At 40.8% G+C, this 19,280-nt stretch overlaps 3 protein-coding genes across 3 annotated transcripts in view; 2 read left to right on the forward strand and 1 right to left on the reverse strand.

Annotated features, from left to right (window-relative positions):
• Positions 1–2,324: 2,324 nt before the first annotated feature.
• LOC116074957 (olfactory receptor 12D3) lies at positions 2,325–3,290 on the forward strand. Its single transcript, XM_031347871.1, has one exon. The coding sequence runs from the start codon at positions 2,325–2,327 to the stop codon at positions 3,288–3,290; it is 966 nt and encodes a 321-aa protein (XP_031203731.1).
• An 8,694-nt stretch (positions 3,291–11,984) lies between these two features.
• LOC116075078 (BOLA class I histocompatibility antigen, alpha chain BL3-7-like) lies at positions 11,985–15,085 on the reverse strand. Its single transcript, XM_031348048.1, is given in 5 exon segments — positions 11,985–12,884; positions 13,007–13,282; positions 14,028–14,303; positions 14,523–14,792; positions 14,987–15,085. Coding segments are annotated over 5 exon segments (1,035 nt in total). The 5' UTR covers positions 15,060–15,085; the 3' UTR covers positions 11,985–12,744.
• A 2,317-nt stretch (positions 15,086–17,402) lies between these two features.
• LOC116075151 (olfactory receptor 5V1-like) overlaps positions 17,403–19,280 on the forward strand; it is a 44,869-nt gene continuing 42,991 nt past the window's right edge. Inside the window, exon 1 of the mRNA XM_031348164.1 lies at positions 17,403–17,430. The gene's annotated coding sequence lies outside the window, so the exon portion shown is untranslated. The remainder of the gene's footprint in view (positions 17,431–19,280) is intronic.

Genomic DNA, 19,280 nt, shown 5'->3' on the forward strand with positions numbered 1-19,280 from the left:
CTTTTTTTTTTTTAAAGATTTATTTATTTACTTATTTATTTATTATGCATACAGTGTCCTGCCTGTGTGTACACCTGCAGACCACAAGAGGACTCCAGATCTAATTCCAGATGGTTGTGAGCCACTATGTGGTTGCTGGGAATTGAACCCAGGACCTCTGGAAGAGCAGCCAGTGCTCTTAACCGCTGAGCCATCTCTCCAGACCTCAGGTTCAAGTTTCTAGCATCCATTTGCTTATTTACTTAGCTTTAGGAAGTGAAAATTTAGATACTTGCATGTATTTTATTTTGCTTTTTATTAACACATAATTGTACATATTCATGAATGTTATGTGAGTTTTCTTTTTTTTAGGCAGAGCCTTATTGTGTTGATCTAGATGGTCTGGAACTTGCTATGTAGAGGATATTGAGCTTCACAGAGATCTGCCTGCCTCTGCCTGCTAAATGTTGGAATTAAAGCCATGCATCACTATTGCCCAGCCTGAATGTGAGGTTTTGATATGCATGCTATTTATAATAATCAAGACATCTTAGTTTACATGTCCATTACTACAAAGGCTGATTATTTCTATGTGGTTTTTCAATGTTTATCCTTTTCTTATATATGAGTTTAAGGCCAATGGTGTGTCTACTTATTGTTTTCACTATATAACAAAACTTTGATAAGTCTTGTTTTTCTAACCATCCAATGTATTTTCTAGTTTCTATTTGGGTTTCCCTTTTATCTATAGGTTATTTAAGTGATGTTACTTAGTTTAAAACACTTAGTAATATTTTTAGATCCCCTTATAATTTTCTGATTCTGGTAGAGTTTATCTTTGTTGAATTTTCTCTATTGTGTATTTTTTTTTATTGTAAAATTCCTGTTATTTTTTTACCTTTTCCATCTTATTTTCTTCAGGTTCATTTTCAAAGAACAGTTTGAATAGTTCTGCTTTCTGATATATAAAACCAACCAACTAACTAACCATCCAAAACATAACAAAAGGACTCCAAGCTTTTAAAGAAAATTCAGTCTATATTTGACTTAGTAAATGTTCAATGTGCCCCAAGAATATCATGAATTCTTTAATTTTTGTGTTCAGTGCTTTACATGTGCTAACCAAATTGTGAAGTCATGTTGTTCAGGCTTTCACACTCTTACATACTCTTAGGCTGTTTGCTTAACCCGTTGTATTGAGCGATATGTAAAAGTATCTCCTAGTTGTAGATTTGACTACATATTCTTCATTCTTTTAACTTTTAAAGCTATTTACTGGGAGTTTGTTTTGGATTCTGATATTCTGAATCACTAACTAGCAGAGACTCTTCTGTGGGTGGTAGTGGAAAATAGCCCTTATTCTTTCCCAATGCCTCAACACAGTCTGAGGTCTCCTCCTTCCGTTGAGCTTGTGTGGTTGCTTTCTTTTTCAAATGGCAGTTTTCTTTGTTACTTTACTATGTCCTTCTTCCCTTCACCCTCACTGTTTATGTTATGCCTTGTCTTCTTCTTACTAGTTCTCCCTTTTTCAAGGAACTCTCACAGTGGGGTACTTTTGCCGGGCTGAAAATGGGGTGTTGCCATATTTCTACAACCTCTCAGTATTTCAAGGTTTTCTCAGCTACACTCATAGGCCCACAGCAGTGTTGCAATCCTGTAGTGCAAATTACTCTACATTTCCTTTACTTCCATGATGTTCGACATTTGTGGACTCTCCCTTCCCCTCCTCCTTTCTCCCTATAATTTCTGCCACCTTGTCCTTTTCTATTTTTTCCTCTCTCCCTCTATTGAAGTATGGTCTCACCTTGTAGTCTAGGCTGGCCTCAAATTCATATTCTTCTTTTTATTTCTTGAAAGATTTAGGTTGTCAAGGAGGATGTAGAGGTCTATCATTGACAGCTTGGGTTCAGGATAATATTTTCCTAGGAAAATTTTCCTAGTGGAAATATTTTCACTAGGCCATATTTGTACAATTCTCAGAACCTAAAACAGAAGGTAAATCATTATTCCCTTAGTTTGTGTGCTTTCAACAGGTTCAACCCTTGATTTGAATGCTTTGTATGAGGTTTTGGTAAGGTCCTGCTGAAAGTGCCCTTATGTATTTGGCTTAGTCCTAATATGCTTCACTCATTAGTCAAACACCATTTTACAGCTTCAGAATTTATCAGGTACACCGATCTCTAACTCTATTGTAAGTAAATGAGTCCATAACTCCTAAATGTTATATGCATAGAAGCTCACCCTACGTTCCTCCGTAGAGTCAGCTTGTGTTTCACTTAATCCCTCAGAGTGTTTTAAATTCAGAAAAATAGAACACATTGCTTTCCTTATGTTTTCCCCTAGTGATGGAGAACTCTACTTCAGTGGATGAGTTCCTCTTGCTTGGCCTGACCGGTGTTCAGAAATTGCAACCCATCTTTTTTGTGATGTTTTTAACCATTTACTTGCTGAATTTGGTTGGAAATGGAGTTATATTAATGATCGTCACTCTGGAAAGAAGACTCCACTCCCCTATGTACTTCTTCCTAGGAAACCTTTCCTGTCTGGATATTTGTTACTCTTCGGTGACTCTTCCCAAGGTTCTCATCAACCTTCTCTCGAGTCATAGGACCATCTCTTTCCTAGGCTGCATCACTCAGCTCTATTTCTTCCACTTTCTGGGAAGTACGGAGGCCATCTTGCTGGCTGTGATGGCTTTTGATCGTTTTGTGGCCATTTGCAGCCCACTCCGCTACACTGCTATCATGAATCCTCAGTTGTGCATCCTGTTGGCAGCTATGGCCTGGCTCGTCAGCTTCCTCTATGCTCTGCTGCATTCTGTCATGACTGCTCACTTAAACTTTTGCCACTCTCACAAACTCAGTCACTTCTTCTGTGATGTCAAGCCCCTCTTAGAAGTGGCCTGTGGCAACACAGTGCTCAACCAGTGGCTTCTTTCTGTTGTCACAGGCAGTATATCCATGGGGGCCTTCCTTCTCATACTCCTCTCCTATTTCTACATCATTGCCTTTCTTCTGTTTAAGAACCGGTCCTGCAGAATGCTTAAGAAGGCTCTGTCCACTTGCACCTCTCACTTTATGGTAGTTTGTCTTTTCTATGGACCTGTTGGTTTCACATATATCCGCCCTGCCACAGCTTCAGCCTCCTCCATGAGTGAGGATCGGATGGTGGCCATTATCTATAGTGCAGTCACTCCAGTGCTGAACCCACTGATATATACTCTTAGGAACAAAGAGGTGATGTTGGCTCTGAGAAAAACCTTTGGGAAGAAGTTGTTTAAAGAGAACCAGCTACATGGAGGAGACCAATGATACTCGTGCATGAAGATACTTCCCTCTAATAAATGATGAGTTAACTTGATTTTGATGAAAGAGGGAACTCTCTCAGGATTTATGAACATTTCAGGCAAGAGAGAAGTTCACATCACATGGGAATAAACAAATGAATTCCACAGTAGCTTAAAATATAAATTTTAATGTGTCAAGGGTTTTCACAATATCCATAGTACATATACCAGGATAATTAAATGCTGTAGAAATTTTTAAAAAGACAGGAAGGACAGAAAAAGATGGGACCAAGTTCTTGATATATATGAAACAACTTGTTGGCCTTTGCCCTTGATTCCTGGAATAGAGCTTTGAAACCTTAAGTAACCTTAGTAACTCATAGGCCATTTGACTCACACCTGCATCAATGTTAACAGGCTTTATGGTAGACTCTAAACAAACTTCAGATGAGAGGTTGGTTACAGCAGAAAGATTATATGATTAGATATGGAAATTTGGGACTGTTGACAGTAGCTTCATTCTTTAGTGAAGGAGGATAAAGAATAAGTACAGCTATAGACCAAAAATCCAAAAATCCTATGTAAGGAAGTCACACAGTACTCAGTGTGAGGTTCACATGTTTGAACATTGATGTTTGAAAAGATTGTGCACTTTAAGGGCCCACAGAACGTTCTCTGTGCTCTTCCACCAGCTTTCATGTGTATCCTTGTCTATGATAAACTAAAATCACAAGCACAGCATTTTTCTGAGTTCTGTGAGGCTTTCTTGAAACAGAGGAAAACTATTTAATTGCAAGGAGAAGACAATCTATCGTTATAACAACTAGAGATTAATAACAACTAGAGCTATAGACTAATGTTAACTGACACATAGCAGGCATACAAAGACAGCAGGATGGTACTCTAAGAAGGCAATCTACTTGTGGGTAGAGATGTGGCCTATTTTCCTCCCTTAAGGGTTAGTCTAGTAGGGTTGGTTAAGAACCTGGCTAGGGACTAACCCTAGGAAGGAGTTTTTCTTTAAGATAATGTGTGTTTCCTTCCCATAACTCCTGCTCATTAGTGTAGTCACTGGAGCTGAGCCTAGCCCTCCATGAGACTGGGTTGGCTTGGCTACTTTTTTGATTTCTGATTTGTCTTCTCCTTAGTCTTTTTCTTTTGGATTCTGGCCAGAACCTAAGTATACTTTTAAACTCTGTAAGTAACTATGACATTTGAATTGCTTATCTCAAGCAACATGACTTTTGTTTCTTCACATCTCTATTTCCTCCCTTCCTCCCTTCCTCCCTCCCTCCCTTCCTACCTTCCTTCCTTCCTTCCTTCCTTCCTTGATTCCTTCCTTCTTTCTTTCCTTTCTTCCTTCCTTCTTGGCAGCTGTGAGAGTTGCAACTTGCCTGCCCTGGGATTTCCTTTTAAGTGCTAATAAATTTCCCTCTAGCTTTCCATTTGAGTTGTTCTTTCCCTTCCAGCTTCAGTTTGTATCTGTTTCTAAATGTGCTTAGTAATGGAACTAAGAACCCCAAAGAGGGGATTCAGACTTCCCAGGATCACATGATGGCTCTGCTGAGACTCCCCAAGATTTCTTGTAACATCTTTTATGTCCTTTATTTCTTCAATTGGAAGAGAAAATGAAACCATTCCTGTTCTCATAGACACCAATAATACTTGGTTATGGAACCTAAAAGTTGAGCTATTAGAAGTGATAGCTAGAATAGTGGATATCAAAGGCTAGAGGAAAGAAATGCTCAAAGTGAGGTGGAAATAAGTTGACCAGTAGGCACTAAGTTAGGTAGAATCAGGAAGTTCTGGTGTACTTTGTCCAGCTGGGTAACTGTAGACAACAACTATGTGCTGTACATTTTATAAAACTCAGATGAAGAAATTCCTGGAATTAGCAAGAGCAAGAAAAGGGTCAGACACTGAGGGGTAGACACAAGAGTTCTTGGATATCAGGCTCTTCTTGGGGCCACCCTTCTATATTCAGAAGAGATAGGCAGAGAGCCATAAATTCAGGAGTTAGAGCTTGAAGGAAGATTCAAGCCTGGTGAAAAGCAGTTCCTAAGCACTCGAGGATCCACACAGCACCCCACCCCCCACTGCAGGATTAATCTCTAGATAAAACTAACATCAGTTACCTGGTGGACACCTGACCTCACAGGTTCCCTCTGTACTCAGCCAAAAGAAAGCAAAAACCTTTAGGCATCTGCCTCCGGGTGGTTTTTGTTATTGGTGTTGTTATTTGTTTTTGTTGTTTGAGGTGTTAGAGATAGGACACAGGGCCATGCAAAACAAATGCCATCAAGTCACAAATCACAAGGGTTACAAGAGGTGTCTCTCAAGGCAGTATGTGAATCTGTGTACTAGATACAAGAGGACTTATCCTTTCCCAAAGATACATAAACTTGTACTGGTTGTTCAGGTAGAGGGTGGTGCTTCTTCAGTGAGGTAGCCACTCACATATTAATCACACTCTTGTTGGCAGACATCATACATGCTTCTATAAGCAACACTAATTTTCTTGACTTACCAAGTTAGATTTTGGGATAACAATTCTTTGGCCTGTTATGAGTGTCCTATAGGAGGGGAACAAATATTTGGTTTTTCTCATCTTCCCAGAAAGGTAATGCAGCATGCAAAGATGAGCTTGAGAGTAGCTTCAGTATTAGCATAGGTTAGTTTAAAGTATCTTATTATAATTTAATTAACATATAAAATGTATATATGTTTCTTATGTATAACATGGTGCTTTGTGTAAGCGCAAAGTGGAATGACTAAATAAAGCTAATTAATATGTACATGACTTTATGCATTAGCCATACCACCAAGTTACAAATAATTTTTGAGGTGTACATTTAGTATCTATTCTTTTAGCAACTTTCAAGTATATAATTAATTATCGTAAAATTAGAGTTACTCTGTTGTACAAAATATCTCCAAGTCTCTCACCTAACAAAAACTCTTCTTACCAACATCTCTCTAGTGTATCGTCTTCTCTGCCTAGGCATCTATGTACTGGGTTTTTACTCACTGCATAATTTGGGCATGGCGGGAAAGGACTTTAATCCTCAGCTTAGTGGATGCTCTTATTGCAGATACTCTGTCAGGATCCTCCCTGTGTCAAGTGAAGGTAACTCCCTTTGTAATCATATTGTCATAATTTCAGTGCCTTTTTAAAAAAGCTCTTCTTTTCTACTTTCTGGATTTGGTCTAGTAATAGATGGTATAAAACTTGTCTTCAAAATGCTTAGAGCATGCATGCAATCATTTTCATTATCTCCTTATCTTACCTGTTCATATACAGCTCCAGGAATCAATATCACCAATTGTTATCTGGAAGACTGAATATTATCCTATGATGCTCCCAGCATCTTGCCAGTCTTTCTGATTATTTTGTTTGTTTATTTTGTTTTTAATGATATATTTATTTTTGTTTATGGGCATTGGTGTTTTGCTTGCATGTAGGTCTGTGTGAAGGTATTGGGTTCCTGGAACTGGAGTTACAGAGACTTGTGAGCTGCCATGTGGGCACTGAGAATTGAACCCATGTCTTTTGGAAGAGCAACCAGTTCTCTTAACCACCAGGCCAACTCTCCAACCCCCTAGTCTTTCTGTTTTAGTCCTACTCTTGTTTGTGAAGCTGAGTGATCCTTGGAAAATAGCCTCATAGAGTCTGTTGGTTTATAACTGCCACACTCACACAAATCATTCTTTTGGATCTATTTTAGAGCTACAAGATTGGCTGTGCCTTTAATCTTTCAAAGATTGCTCACCAATCCTAGATCTTATATCTAGAACATAGCTAACTAAGATCCTCCCTTGCACAGATAGAATGTCCTGAAGAAATTCTTATGACTAATTCCATCATTTTCTTCATGTCTGTGCTTACAGTTGATCTTCCCAAGAAGTCACTGAAGTGTACACTGAGCACTCTAGCAACAGCTGTCTTCCCTGTACTCTGAATATCTTTCCTTATAACATTTACCTCCTATAATGGATCACCAACCTCATTTGTTACTCCATAGTATGTACCATGTGCCACTTCCTGTAGCAGAATTTTCCCTGTTCAATCACTTTAATATTAATACAAGAAGAAGTCTGTGGTTGGACAAGGAAAAGGGAGGTGGGACGAGGAGTTTCAGAGGTAGGGAGAGGGGAGAAAGACAGGAGGAAAAATGAAGATGGAAGGACAGGAAGATGATCTAGATTCCACATGGCTTTAAATAACCACAGGTAAATATGAATATCATATTAGGATAGAATAATTGGGATAACTTGTCTAATCTAGGTGGCAGCTTGTATCATTATCAATTGGCTTGGAAACTGTTGAGTGGGCATCTTGTGAATTGAGAACTTATTGATATATAAATCTGACTGATTAATTAGAAGCTTCTAAAGTTTTGATTTACTAGGTTACTGGAATTTGGAACCACCTACCACAGGGAGTTTATGGCTGAGAAGGTATAGCAACTGTGAGACAAGCACACAGGAGCTGGGAAGACTGAGATTGGTCACTGCTAGGGCTAGCCTAGATGCAGAGGTGGCAAGACCACTGCTGAGACAGAGAGTAGCTAGGTGTAGCACAGGAACATGCCATTCATTTTAATGTTTCCTGCAACAACTTCCCAGTAGAGTACATGCCACACATAGCTGGTACATGAACCTGTTTTCAATGTTTTTATTTTTTAACTTGTATGCTAAAATTTTGTGTTCTATAGACAATGTTTAGTAAATGCCATCTGGATCAGTATAGATACCCTCCCACTCCTGGAGACAGGATCTTTATTGACTGGAACTCAGGCCAGTGCTTCTCTGTGGCCCCTAAAGCATAAGATCCTCACCCTGAGCTCAGAGACACATGTTGCTCTCTTTCTTTCTTTTCTTCTCACTGTTCTTCTCAAGACAGTCTTCACATTCCATAGCTCATTCGAACACAAATGTATAACTTATCTAAATACTTAGGAGATTGAGGTAGGGATGATTGGGAGTTTAAGGCAAGTCCGAGGCATATTGTAAGAATCTGTCTCAAAATAAACACATACCACATGAAGTGGTAAAAATAAAAGAGAATACTTGACTTTTGGGATTGGCTTTCTATCTACATAAAAATTTAAAGATGCATACATACACACTCATACATACACACTCACACATTCACACACACACACACACACACACACACACACACACACACATTGGAATTGAGCAGGGCTGAGCTCCTTACTTTCTCATATGGTACTGGCAATAGACAGATACTTGGACACAGTCAAATGCCACTTACAAAAAGAAAACCCAGGAGTTCTTGAAATCAGCATATAGAGGGTAAGAGATCCGAAAAAATTCTGTGTGGATATGTATAGCATGGGGCATGGTCTTATATTGTGGAAGAACATAATCAGAAAGAAATTCAGATTAGTCACTGTGATGGTGATACTTTGAATAGCCTATTACACATTCTGAGTGTCACTTGAGTCTCTACCCCATAAGCCAGGGGTCTGTTCTCCAGTTCACTCTCCTCTCATTTCATAGCCTTTATGGTGTCAAATTCTTACCCCATGAAAAATTCATTAGAGCCTTGGGAAGTGTTGTGCCTGAGGCAGAACAGAATAAGGCTGGATCCACAGGACATGGGGCTAAAGGGGGAATTACAGCTAGCTGAACTCCTCTATAGACTTCACCCCCTCCCACCATGCTTACTGATATCCTAAGCCCATCTGTGGCTTCTTCCACCTCTGGGAAGGACACAAACTATGAAAGGCAGGGCCTTTAGGATGTAGAAAAAAACTTAGTCCTGACAGTAGGGAATTTCAGAATTCTGTCTGCAGACCCAAAGAATAGAGAAGCAAGAGGAGAGATGTGCAACTGCCCTCCTGGAATCTTCCCTCATAAGGACCTTCTCCTCTGACCTCTGACTGCTGGGAATCAAGCTCAGAATATACATGGCAATAAATCTGCCCTGCATCTTTCTATATGATAGAGACTGTACACAGGTCCAACTTTGCACATGCATATGGTATAGACATTAAATCCCAGTCTGTGCTAATCATAATTCTGAAAGACACCAATGAATATGACAAACTCTAAGAACATTTATTTATTTTACTGTGTGTGTGAGTGTGAGTGTATTTGTGTGTGTGCATGCACATATACATATGTAGCCATGTGCGCTGAAGTTACAGGAGGTTGTGAATCTCCTAATGTGGGTGACGAGAAACAGACAACAGACCTCCCTCTGCAAGGACAGTATGCCCTTTTAACCACAGAGCCAGTTCTCCATATGCAATACTGTACATTTTTAAGGATTTAGAGTTTCATGTGTCTGAAGAAGCTGGTGAAGTCTGTGTCTGGTTGGCAAATAAATTTGTGCATAGAGGATATCCTGGATGTTTTTATGTCAACTTGACACAAGCTAGAGTTGTCTGAGAGGAGAAAGCTTCAATTGAGAAAATGCCTTTTTCAATTGAGAAAAAGGCCTGGCTGTAGGCATAACTACAGGGTATATTCTTAATTAATGATTGATAGGAGAGGGCCCAATCTTAGGTGCCATAAGAAAGCCAATTGACCAAGTTATGAGGGAGAAGTTAATAAGCAGAGCTGCTGCATGGCCTATGTATCATCTCTTACCTGCCTTGTTTGAGATCCCGCCCTAAGTTTTTTCAGTGATGAACTCTTATATGGAACTGCGAGTGAAATAAACCATTTCCTCCTCAAGTTGTTTATGGTCATGGTGTTTTATCATAGCAATCGAAACCATAATTAAAACAGAGGCTGTGAAATAACAGTGGTACCCCCTACTGCCAGGATCTTTGTGCCGACTTGTGGGTTGTGAATGTAGAGTGGACTTCTACATATGAAGAAATAGGGTGCATCAGACTGGCAAATACAAAACAGAATGTTTAGCTCAGGGTCCGTTAATCAGGTAAACACTTGAAATTAAGCAGTAAGCACCACATGGAAGTAAATGTAAATTTATTCTTCAAGGACATCCAGATCAAGGAAGGAAAAGCTGTTTTTCATTATTGTTTACTTGCCCCGTGGTCATTGAGGCTAACTCTCTGAGGATCAAAGGAAATTGAAGAGAGTTATGTGAGGAACCAGGTGTTCCAGGAGTTGGCACTCAAGAGTAGTGGAAAAATGCACTCCTCATTTTTATTGTTTTTGTTAAAGCACTTTTATTAAATTATTTTATTTAGTTACATTCCAAAGGTTGCCCTCCCTTCCTGGTCCCCCCTCCAAGAGCTCGTCACTCCATCCCCCCTCCCCCTTGCCTAGGAAAAGGTGCTCCTTCATCCACACATCTACCCCTCTTCACCCAGCAACCCCTGCTTCACATACAGCCCACAAGGATCCTCCCTTCCCTGCAGCATCAAGTCTCTATAGGATTAGGTGCATCATTTCCACTGAGGCTAGACAAGGCAGTCCTCTGCTATATATGTGCTGGGGTCCATGGACCAGCCCATGCATGCATTTTAGTTGGTAGTTTAGTTTCTGAGAGCTTCCAGGGGTCAGGGTTAGTTGATACTGTTGTTCTTCCTATGGAGTTGCAATCCTCTTCAGAGTCTTCAAGCCTTCCCCTAACTCTTCCATAGGGGTCCCTGACCTCAGTCCAATGATTGGCTGTGAACATTTGCCTCTGTCTCAGTTAGCTGCTGGTAGAGCCTCTCAGAAAACAGTCATGCTAGGCTCCTGTCTGCAAGCAGGACATGACATCAGTAATAGTGTTAGGGTTTGGTGTCTCCTCATGGGATGGAGCCCACGTTTGGTTGGTCACTGGATGGCCTTTCCTTTGGTTTGTGCTCCATTTTTAACCCTGCAATTATTTTTTTTAGATGGAAACAATTCTGTGTCAAAACTTTTGAATGTAGGTGGGGGACCCCATCCCTCCTCTGGGAGCCCTGTCTATCTATTGAAGGTGGTCTCTTCAGGTTCTGTCTTCTCACCGTTGGGCATTTCAGCTAGGATCATCCCCTTTGTTGTTTTTATTTTTAAAGCAAGCACAACATGATGTGGTATTTATCATTAGTCTAAGAAAACACAAGTACAGTGAGGGAGTGTACCTAGTGTTATGTCATACCATCTTTGACCATGTGAAAAGAGCCAAGAATATTCCTTCCAGGACTTTGCCTTTCCCACAGAGATAATGTGCACATGCCAGGGCATATTCTTTATGCCCTTGCTTTGAAGTATATCCATTAATTATAGTTTATGCAATTCTTTTTCGAAGGCTACTTTGCAGTAAGAGCATTCTGCAGTCTGTCTCTCCCATCCATACTTCACAGCTTTCTTACATGGACTCCCACCAATTATAATGTAATCCTTCAAAGTATAACTGATAATCACTAATCCCATCAGCTCTGTGGAATGAATTCATGAATCATCCCTGATCTAGCCCTGCAACACCCCTCGCCCACATAAAGTTTAGTTGTTTTGGTTTTAAGTCTCTTACTCTGTTGCCTGCCATGGATCACCTTCCTCTAACTGGACTGTCTGGTTGGGCCTAGTGGGAGAGGATGTGCTTAGTCCTGCTGCGACTGGATGTCCCTGGGTGGGGTAGTACCCAAAGAGAGTTTCCCCTTCTCTGAGGAGAAGGGGAGGGAGCAATGGGGGAGGGATTTGCAAGGGTTGGACTAGGAGGAGAAGAGGAACTAGGGGTGTTTGATTGGCATGTAAAGTGAATAAATTAATAAAAAGAAGACAAGAATAAACAAAACAATCCTCAGCATCATATATAAAGTATGGTTTATTTCATTCTTACATTATTTCTAACAACAGAGGATCGAATTGTGTAAAGGTTTTTCTGAGGGTTCTAATTCAGCTTACATATTTGGCAAAATTGAGTCTGGGGAGATGCATTACAGTGTGGACATTATGAGCATGGCACAGTATAAAAGACTGAAATGTTTTTAACAACTGGAGATGTGCTTTTGGTGTGTTTCCATGTGTGCAGATAAAATTTATCAAGATCTTGGGTCTTTTAGTGACTGGATACTGGTGGCACTCCACTATGGATTTTTATTAACATTCCCCAAAGACTTATGTTGTCTTCCCCAGTGCTCTCTGCATGTAACTGACAACCATAGTGATATACATTTACACATTTTGTTTGTCCACCTAGGCCTTTCTGAATATGGTTTACTCCTCACAATACTACATCTGTCTTTTGTTAGTGTATCTGAGTTCATAAGAGACCCTTGTTCTATCATGCTTTCTTCCTTCCTCCCTTCCTTCCTTCCTTTCTTTCTTTCTCTCTTTCTCTCTTTCATGTGTGTGTGTGTGTGTGTGTGTGTGTGTGTGTGTGTAAATATCCCTTTAAATCTAGCTTATGGTTTTGGATACATTTAAAAATTGTTTTTTGGGGATTTTGATCTTTTGAGATTCAAATATTTTCAGTTATGACACTCAGAATTTTTCCTTTGGCAATAATGGGTCACACCCCTTCCCAATAAGGAGGCAGAGAAAACTTACCTGAGGCTTAGAGTCCCTCAGTTAGAAATAAAACTCAGGTTGCCCCTTTCCCCACCTGAGCTCTTCTTCCATATGACAAGAGTAGCTACTGAAGCTCCTAGGAGAACCAGGCCAACAGTAACTACTATGATGAAAACGAAAGACTGAGGAGGTCTACCTGGAAAGAAATGAAAAAAATGTAGAACCCTGACCCAAGATCTCAACCTTGACCCTGCTCAAGGTCTCCAGAAGGGCTTCTGCCTTCTCTCACCACAGACAATGTGCCCACATCTTACTTACTCCATCTCAAGGTGAGGGGCTCAGTCAGCCCCTCATGCTCCACATGGCATGTGTATTTCTGCTCCTCCCCAGAAGGCACTACCACAGCTGCCCACTTCTGGAAGGTCCCATCTCCTGCAGGTCTGATCTCAGTAATGTCCATGTCCTGGGTCTGATCTTCCCCATCTCTTTGCCAGGTCATGGTGATATCAGCAGGGTAGAAGCCCAGGACCCAGCACCTCAGGATGACATCACCTTCAGGTCTAGGGTGATGGGTCACATATACTTTTGGGGGATCTGAGGAGGAAGAGTTGGAAAAATTATACTACTTTTTTTTTTCTTGGGACTCGGTATTGTGATCATTTTGGGAATAGACAAGGGAATAGGGTAGGGATGTGTGCAGACCTACACAGCAACTGTACTCAGGCATCTGGGATAATACATTGCTTGAAAAGTTCTAGAATCAAGGTCAACTAGCCTAGGGTAGGAGACTCTGAGTTACCAGGAGAAGAGCAAATCTTGTCCTGACTGAGTGAGGCTGAGAAACTACATCACTGCAGCCATATTATACCATTGAGTGTGGCCAGAGAATCTAAACTCAGAGAGGCCATGGACTGCAGATTGAAGGGGATGGCAAGTTCTTTCCCCTATTCTGAGATAGATAATGAACTGAGACTTTGAGAGAAGAGTGAGCCTTATGGAGAGTCATCCTCAGATGTTGGATCAGGAAACCTAGGATCATTCTTCCCCTCCTGGTGTGTGTGTGTGTGTGTGTGTGTGTGTGTGTGTGTGTGTGTGTGAGAGAGAGAGAGAGAGAGAGAGAGAGAGAGAGAGAGAGAGAGAGAGAGAGAAGGTGGGAAGATGAGACAGACAGAAACACAGAGAGAGACAAAGATGGAGAGAAAGAAACAAAGAGACACATAGAGACAGAGTCAGAGAGACAGACAGACACATGGAGAATTCTAGCTGATCTAATTGTCTCCATTCTCAGGAGACATGAGCTCCAATTCATCAGGAGGAGTTACTTCTTGGCTCCTCCTACCTGAGCGCAGTAGAGTCTCATTTCCCATCATCAGGTATTTAAAGAGCCACACCACGCAAGGGCCCTCCAAGTAGACCCTCCAGTATTCAGCAGCATTAGTTGCCTCCCACTCTCTATGGGTGATCTCAGCTGCTGCATCTGCCGCAGTCCAGGTGCTCCGATCTTCATTCAGAGTGAGGTAATCTTTTCCATCATAGCCAAACTGACGGTATGCGTGAAGTAGGTGCCCATCTGGTCCAATGTAGCAGCCAGTCATCCTTTGGATGGTGTGAGAACCTGACCCCATCCGACAAGTTAGTCCCACCCACTTGGCCCATTCACCCTCCCTACCCACCCAAGCAGATTTGGACAGAAACTGAGAACCATGAAACAGCTCATAGCCCCCTCAACCCTTCTAGGCCAATAATACTAAGTGGTCTTATAGCCGTAGGCTGAATTTGGTGATGTAGGGATACGGAAGTGGTGTGGCAACCACTTGGGCTCAGGGTCACTCACTGTTCTGGCTCTGGTTGTAGTAGTCTCGCAGTTTCTGAAAGTACACTCTAATCTACTGTTCTGCGACTTTGGCAATGCGCGTCTGGTCATCCCAGTACTTCCATCCTATCTGTTCCATCCAGGGAACCCGGGGCTCAAACCTTGGATTCGCTGCCTCATTGTTGAAATGCACGAACTCTGTGTTGTCCACATAGCCAACAATCATGTAGTGGGTCTCCTCTAGGCCAGGCCTTGACACTGCGATGTCAAAGTAACATAAGGAGTGGTATCCTGGAGGAAGCAAAAGGCTGATGTCTGATTTGAACCTCCTCCCATAGGGATCCAGGGCAGGTGGTAGAAGGGAAGCAGGAAGTGCAGGGCTTAAGGGAGTGGGGGATGTGGGTAGCCCCGCTGGAAAGGTCTGGCTGGGTTGGCTTCCCAGGAGCACTTCTTGTAAAAGACCTTTCCTTAAGACCTGCACTCACCTTTAAAGGTCTGTGCCAGGGCAAGGGAAGCCCCAAGCAGCAGGGGGAGAGTGAGGAATGCTGAAGTCTCCATTCTCTGGATTTGGAGAGAGTCAGTTTCTGTGGATCCTCGGTGATTATAAAATGAGGAACCTCAACAGCAGTTCTCTAAGAACCTGATAGCCAATAGGAATGAGAATTGGAGTGTAGTAATCAGTGTCCCAAGCAGAAGATCTTCATTTGGCTTACAAAAGAAGGGAAACTCCAGGGTTGCATTGCTGGAATCCCCCTAAGGAGACTCTAGGAACCTCTTCTTGTGTGCCTGGGTCTTTGGCCAGACGCCTGACCAGAGCTCATTTTTACATTTCCTCCCAAGTCTTGCTAAGGTTTTAGTCTCTTTTTTGGCTTTAAGAATTAGGGTAAAATCCTAAATATGGTTTGTCCTTATCAGTATTTATTAAATTTTTTTTACTAGAAATAAAACCTTAAAAAATAATTCACTTAAGAGATTTTAGTAACCTATAATAAAAATTACTGTTTTAGGAAAGATTACTATTTCTTAAAATATACTGAGAAGAGTGGGGTTCTTTGTTACATGTTACTATTTTGCATGTTTTTTACTGCTGGATTTTTATATATACTTCTGCCTTTAATCTATTATGTTACAGGTTGAAGTATATGAGACAAATCAGTGAAAATAGTATGTGTGGGGAATTGTTTTCAATAATGTGGATGTCCATCTTTGTTGTCCAGTGTTAGCTTCTTCAGGGCTCTTTGCAATGGAGAGTCTTAAGTATAATCATGTGAATCCATCCAGGAAAATGTCTCTAAATGCCACAGGAACAATATCTGGGTCTCTGCAAAAATGTGGTTTAAGATATGGGCAGCAAACAGAGAAGGGCAAGGGACCCTTTGCACCTCCTAGTGAGTACACAGCTAGTTGGTGGGAATCGTTTTCAAAGAAGACTAAAAATTCAGTCCTCTTGGCCATCAAGAGCAGAAGCCCATTCATTTTTTTATGTCTTGAAACTATAAATGGCTCCCCTCTCCGGTCAATAAGCAAGCAAGCAGTCTCTAAGAAGCATTGTGTCCACCGACTTGGACACAAATTCACAGACACATGTCATGGGTACGGGGAGGCAGTGTTGCAAGAGAAGCTAAGGATATTATCCATATAAGAAAGACTGTTATACCCCTGGGGTGGGGGGAACTATTAGCTATGTCTGAACAGTGATGGTGGCAGCCTGAGGCAGTGAGTTCAGTGCCTTTGCCTTGTGAACCAGGAGAGGTTACCATAGTTACATTGTTTTCTGTTCTTTCAAAATCCTAGAAAATATTTAGTAGAAACTCACTACTGCTGGGTAATTTCCCATGCCCATACTCTTAATGGCATTTTCCAGTTAGTGTGTGGGGTGGAGAGTGGGGCATTCATAAGGGAAGGTAGAAAGTGTCATATGAAGTTGTAACATTGCTGAAGGAATTCAACCTACTAATAACCTGTTATTAGATTCTAGATATATCTATATTTTATCTATTTCAGGGGGATAAAATTGGAACACTGAGCTTAGCATTGGATGGGAAGACATAAAGGGTCTAGGCACTATGTTAAATTTTTATATATTATCTTCTTTGTAAAGGAATACCCTGATCACAATTTAAATATAAAACAAACCCACAGCTTTATTTTCAAGAAGGAATTTGTAGCTCGGAGAATCCTAAAATTTATCAGAGTGGCAGTTGGGGAAGAGAAAAAGGGAAGTGTGGGGAGGTGGTTCAGTGTTCAGTGCTGGCATGGTTTTCCCACTTTCCCACACTGTACTGACAAGAGACAGACATTTGGGCACAGTCACGATGCCAGTTTCAGAAAGAAAAGTCAGGAGACCTTGAAGTCACAGTAGGGAAGAGAGGAACCTGAAATAATTCCAGGCATCTCAGTTCCACACAAAGCCATGGTCTCATCTTATGAATCAACCATAGAGTACACATGGTGGGACTCATGGCTCCAGCAACATATGTGTATAACAGAGGATGGCCTAGTTGGTCATCACTGGGACGAGAGACCTTGGTCCTGTGAAGGTTCTATGCCCTAGTGTAGGGGAATGCCAGGGCTAGGACACCCGTGGATTGGGTGAGCATAGGGGAAGGAGGAAGGAACAGGTTCCCCCCCCCCCACTCCCCCGAGAGGAAACTGGAAGAACAGATATCATTTGAAATGTAAATAAAGAAAATATCTAATAAAAAAAGAAAAAAGAAAACAAAAAAAAAACCAAAAAACCAATAACCTAAGATGTGGGACTTGCTACGTCTGGAGGGTATTGTTCTAGAACTTGCCTGCAGAGACTGAAGTTGCTCTTGGCACTCTGAGACTCTCCAGGGATATTATTCTGCACCTCTTAAAAGCAACTATACAACAGCTTTTAGAGACTGTATGGTGATCTCTGTTGAGTATTTTTGATCGCAGCTAAGTAAGTAGTTTTTATTTGCATAGCTATAACTCCATTACTTTTAGAGGTAAACTTTTCTGTCTCACTCTTTTGATGAAAGACCAAGTGCTGGAAAAGGAAGGCATAAGGACCAGAGGGCTGACAAGGTGAGGTATCCAAACCATCTGTCCCAGGATGTGTGTGGGGAAGTCTTTAGTTTTTTGTTAATTTGTAGATAATGAGTCTAAGCCTGCAGATTCCTTATTCAATAAAGGAAATACTGGCTGGATTGCAGAGAACAGTCAGGAGGATACTTTGTGTTTCTCACAAGAATTGTTCGACATTGTTGCATCTATCAGTTGTTTATTATTGGGCTCTTGTATTTAGATTTTACATGGTTTTTTATGTGCTTTCAGTGACAGGTAAAGGCACTTTCCCCCATGCTCTGCAGAAGGTATAGTTTAGATGACCTGGGCCATATATAAAGATTCTGAGTTTCTAAGGCTGTTCTATTGAGTGCATTATTTAAAGAGAGACATTAGATTTCTTAGACATAAAAGTTCACCAACAAAGAGGAACCTTTTCTTTTAAATGTTTTGAAAAACTTTCCCTGTAGGTTCTTTAAAAATGTTCTTGAGTTCTTACCATACAAGATTCCCTAAAATAAAATAAAATAAAACAACTAAAATCTGTTTTCTTTCTTCTTGTGTTACATTGTCTAGTTTTGCAAGAGGAGAGAAAAGGTAACTTTCCCTGTAGCTGTGAGTGAACATTTGTTTCTGTTGGTGATTCATTGTGCTCTGGCTGCTTTGTGCTGAGTTAGCCTATTTCATTTAGGAAGTACTTACAGAATTTTGTTCTAGATTTGGAAACAGAAATATTTCTGGTTTTAGTGTGGATTTGTTAACTGTGTGACATTAGTAATTCCTTATAACAATAACTTTTTAACTCCTTTGGTTTCTATGAGGATAATAGTATGCTTTTTAGAAACTTTCCCCCAAGATTTTCAGCATTTTGACCATGTGAAAGAGAAGAACATTTCTTTCCTTTTCTTTTTTCTCTTTACTTCTTTCTTTCTTTCTTTCTTAGTTTCTTTCTTTCTTTCTTTCTTAGTTTCTTTCTTTCTTTCTTTCTTTCTTTACTTATTTATTTATTTTACTAGTGTCTGACATTCCCAAAGGGTTAGGTTACTGCTGAATGATTTTAACACAAATGTTCAATACTTTACTAGAAAATTCATAAGATAGGGTATGTATTCTGAAACGATTTATCACCAGAGTAGGTGATGTAAGTCAGAAAAATAAACAGATTATACTTAAGTTTCATAGCTGATACTGAACCAAAGGCCCCCAGAGTTTCGAAGATGGGAGAAACATCTTTTTGTAATTGAAGCAAAAGGGGGGGTTTAAATTGAAGTTTGAACAAAGAAAGATTGACAGAAACGGGTTTAGGAAGGCTAATTATAGACACCTCCAGGTTGTGTGTCTATAATTACTAGACTTATGAAGCCTGTCCTGGGAAAACTGTCAAGGCTGTAACCCCAGTGGAGAAGCATTCATGGTTTCAGTTATTCTATCTATCTGCTTTACCATGTGAGAGCTTGCTGGTGGACTAGAACACTGGAGAGAAGAGAAGATCTCAGGGCACAAGAGATGTGGGTGTGAGCCTAGGTGTCAAAACCTAGGTGCCTCAGGCACTCAGTTTGCTCTCTGAGTAAGTGGGAGGAAGAACTGTCACCCTGTTGCTCCCTCTGTCACTGGACTGTACATTGCTGATATCATAAAGCCTGTCCATGAAGGAACAGTCATCCACATGAAAACTTTCTCGTGAAAACCATCTGAGTGGGTCACTAGGGCTTTTCTTGTATTTACAAACAACTTCCTGGAACCAGG

Source organism: Mastomys coucha, unplaced genomic scaffold (assembly GCF_008632895.1).
Source record: "Mastomys coucha isolate ucsf_1 unplaced genomic scaffold, UCSF_Mcou_1 pScaffold3, whole genome shotgun sequence".
Classification (NCBI taxonomy): domain Eukaryota; kingdom Metazoa; phylum Chordata; class Mammalia; order Rodentia; family Muridae; genus Mastomys; species Mastomys coucha.

Excerpts from the sequence above, each read along its gene's own strand:
- LOC116074957 (XM_031347871.1), top strand. The coding sequence starts at position 2,325 with ATGGAGAACTCTACTTCAGTGGATGAGTTCCTCTTGCTTGGCCTGACC.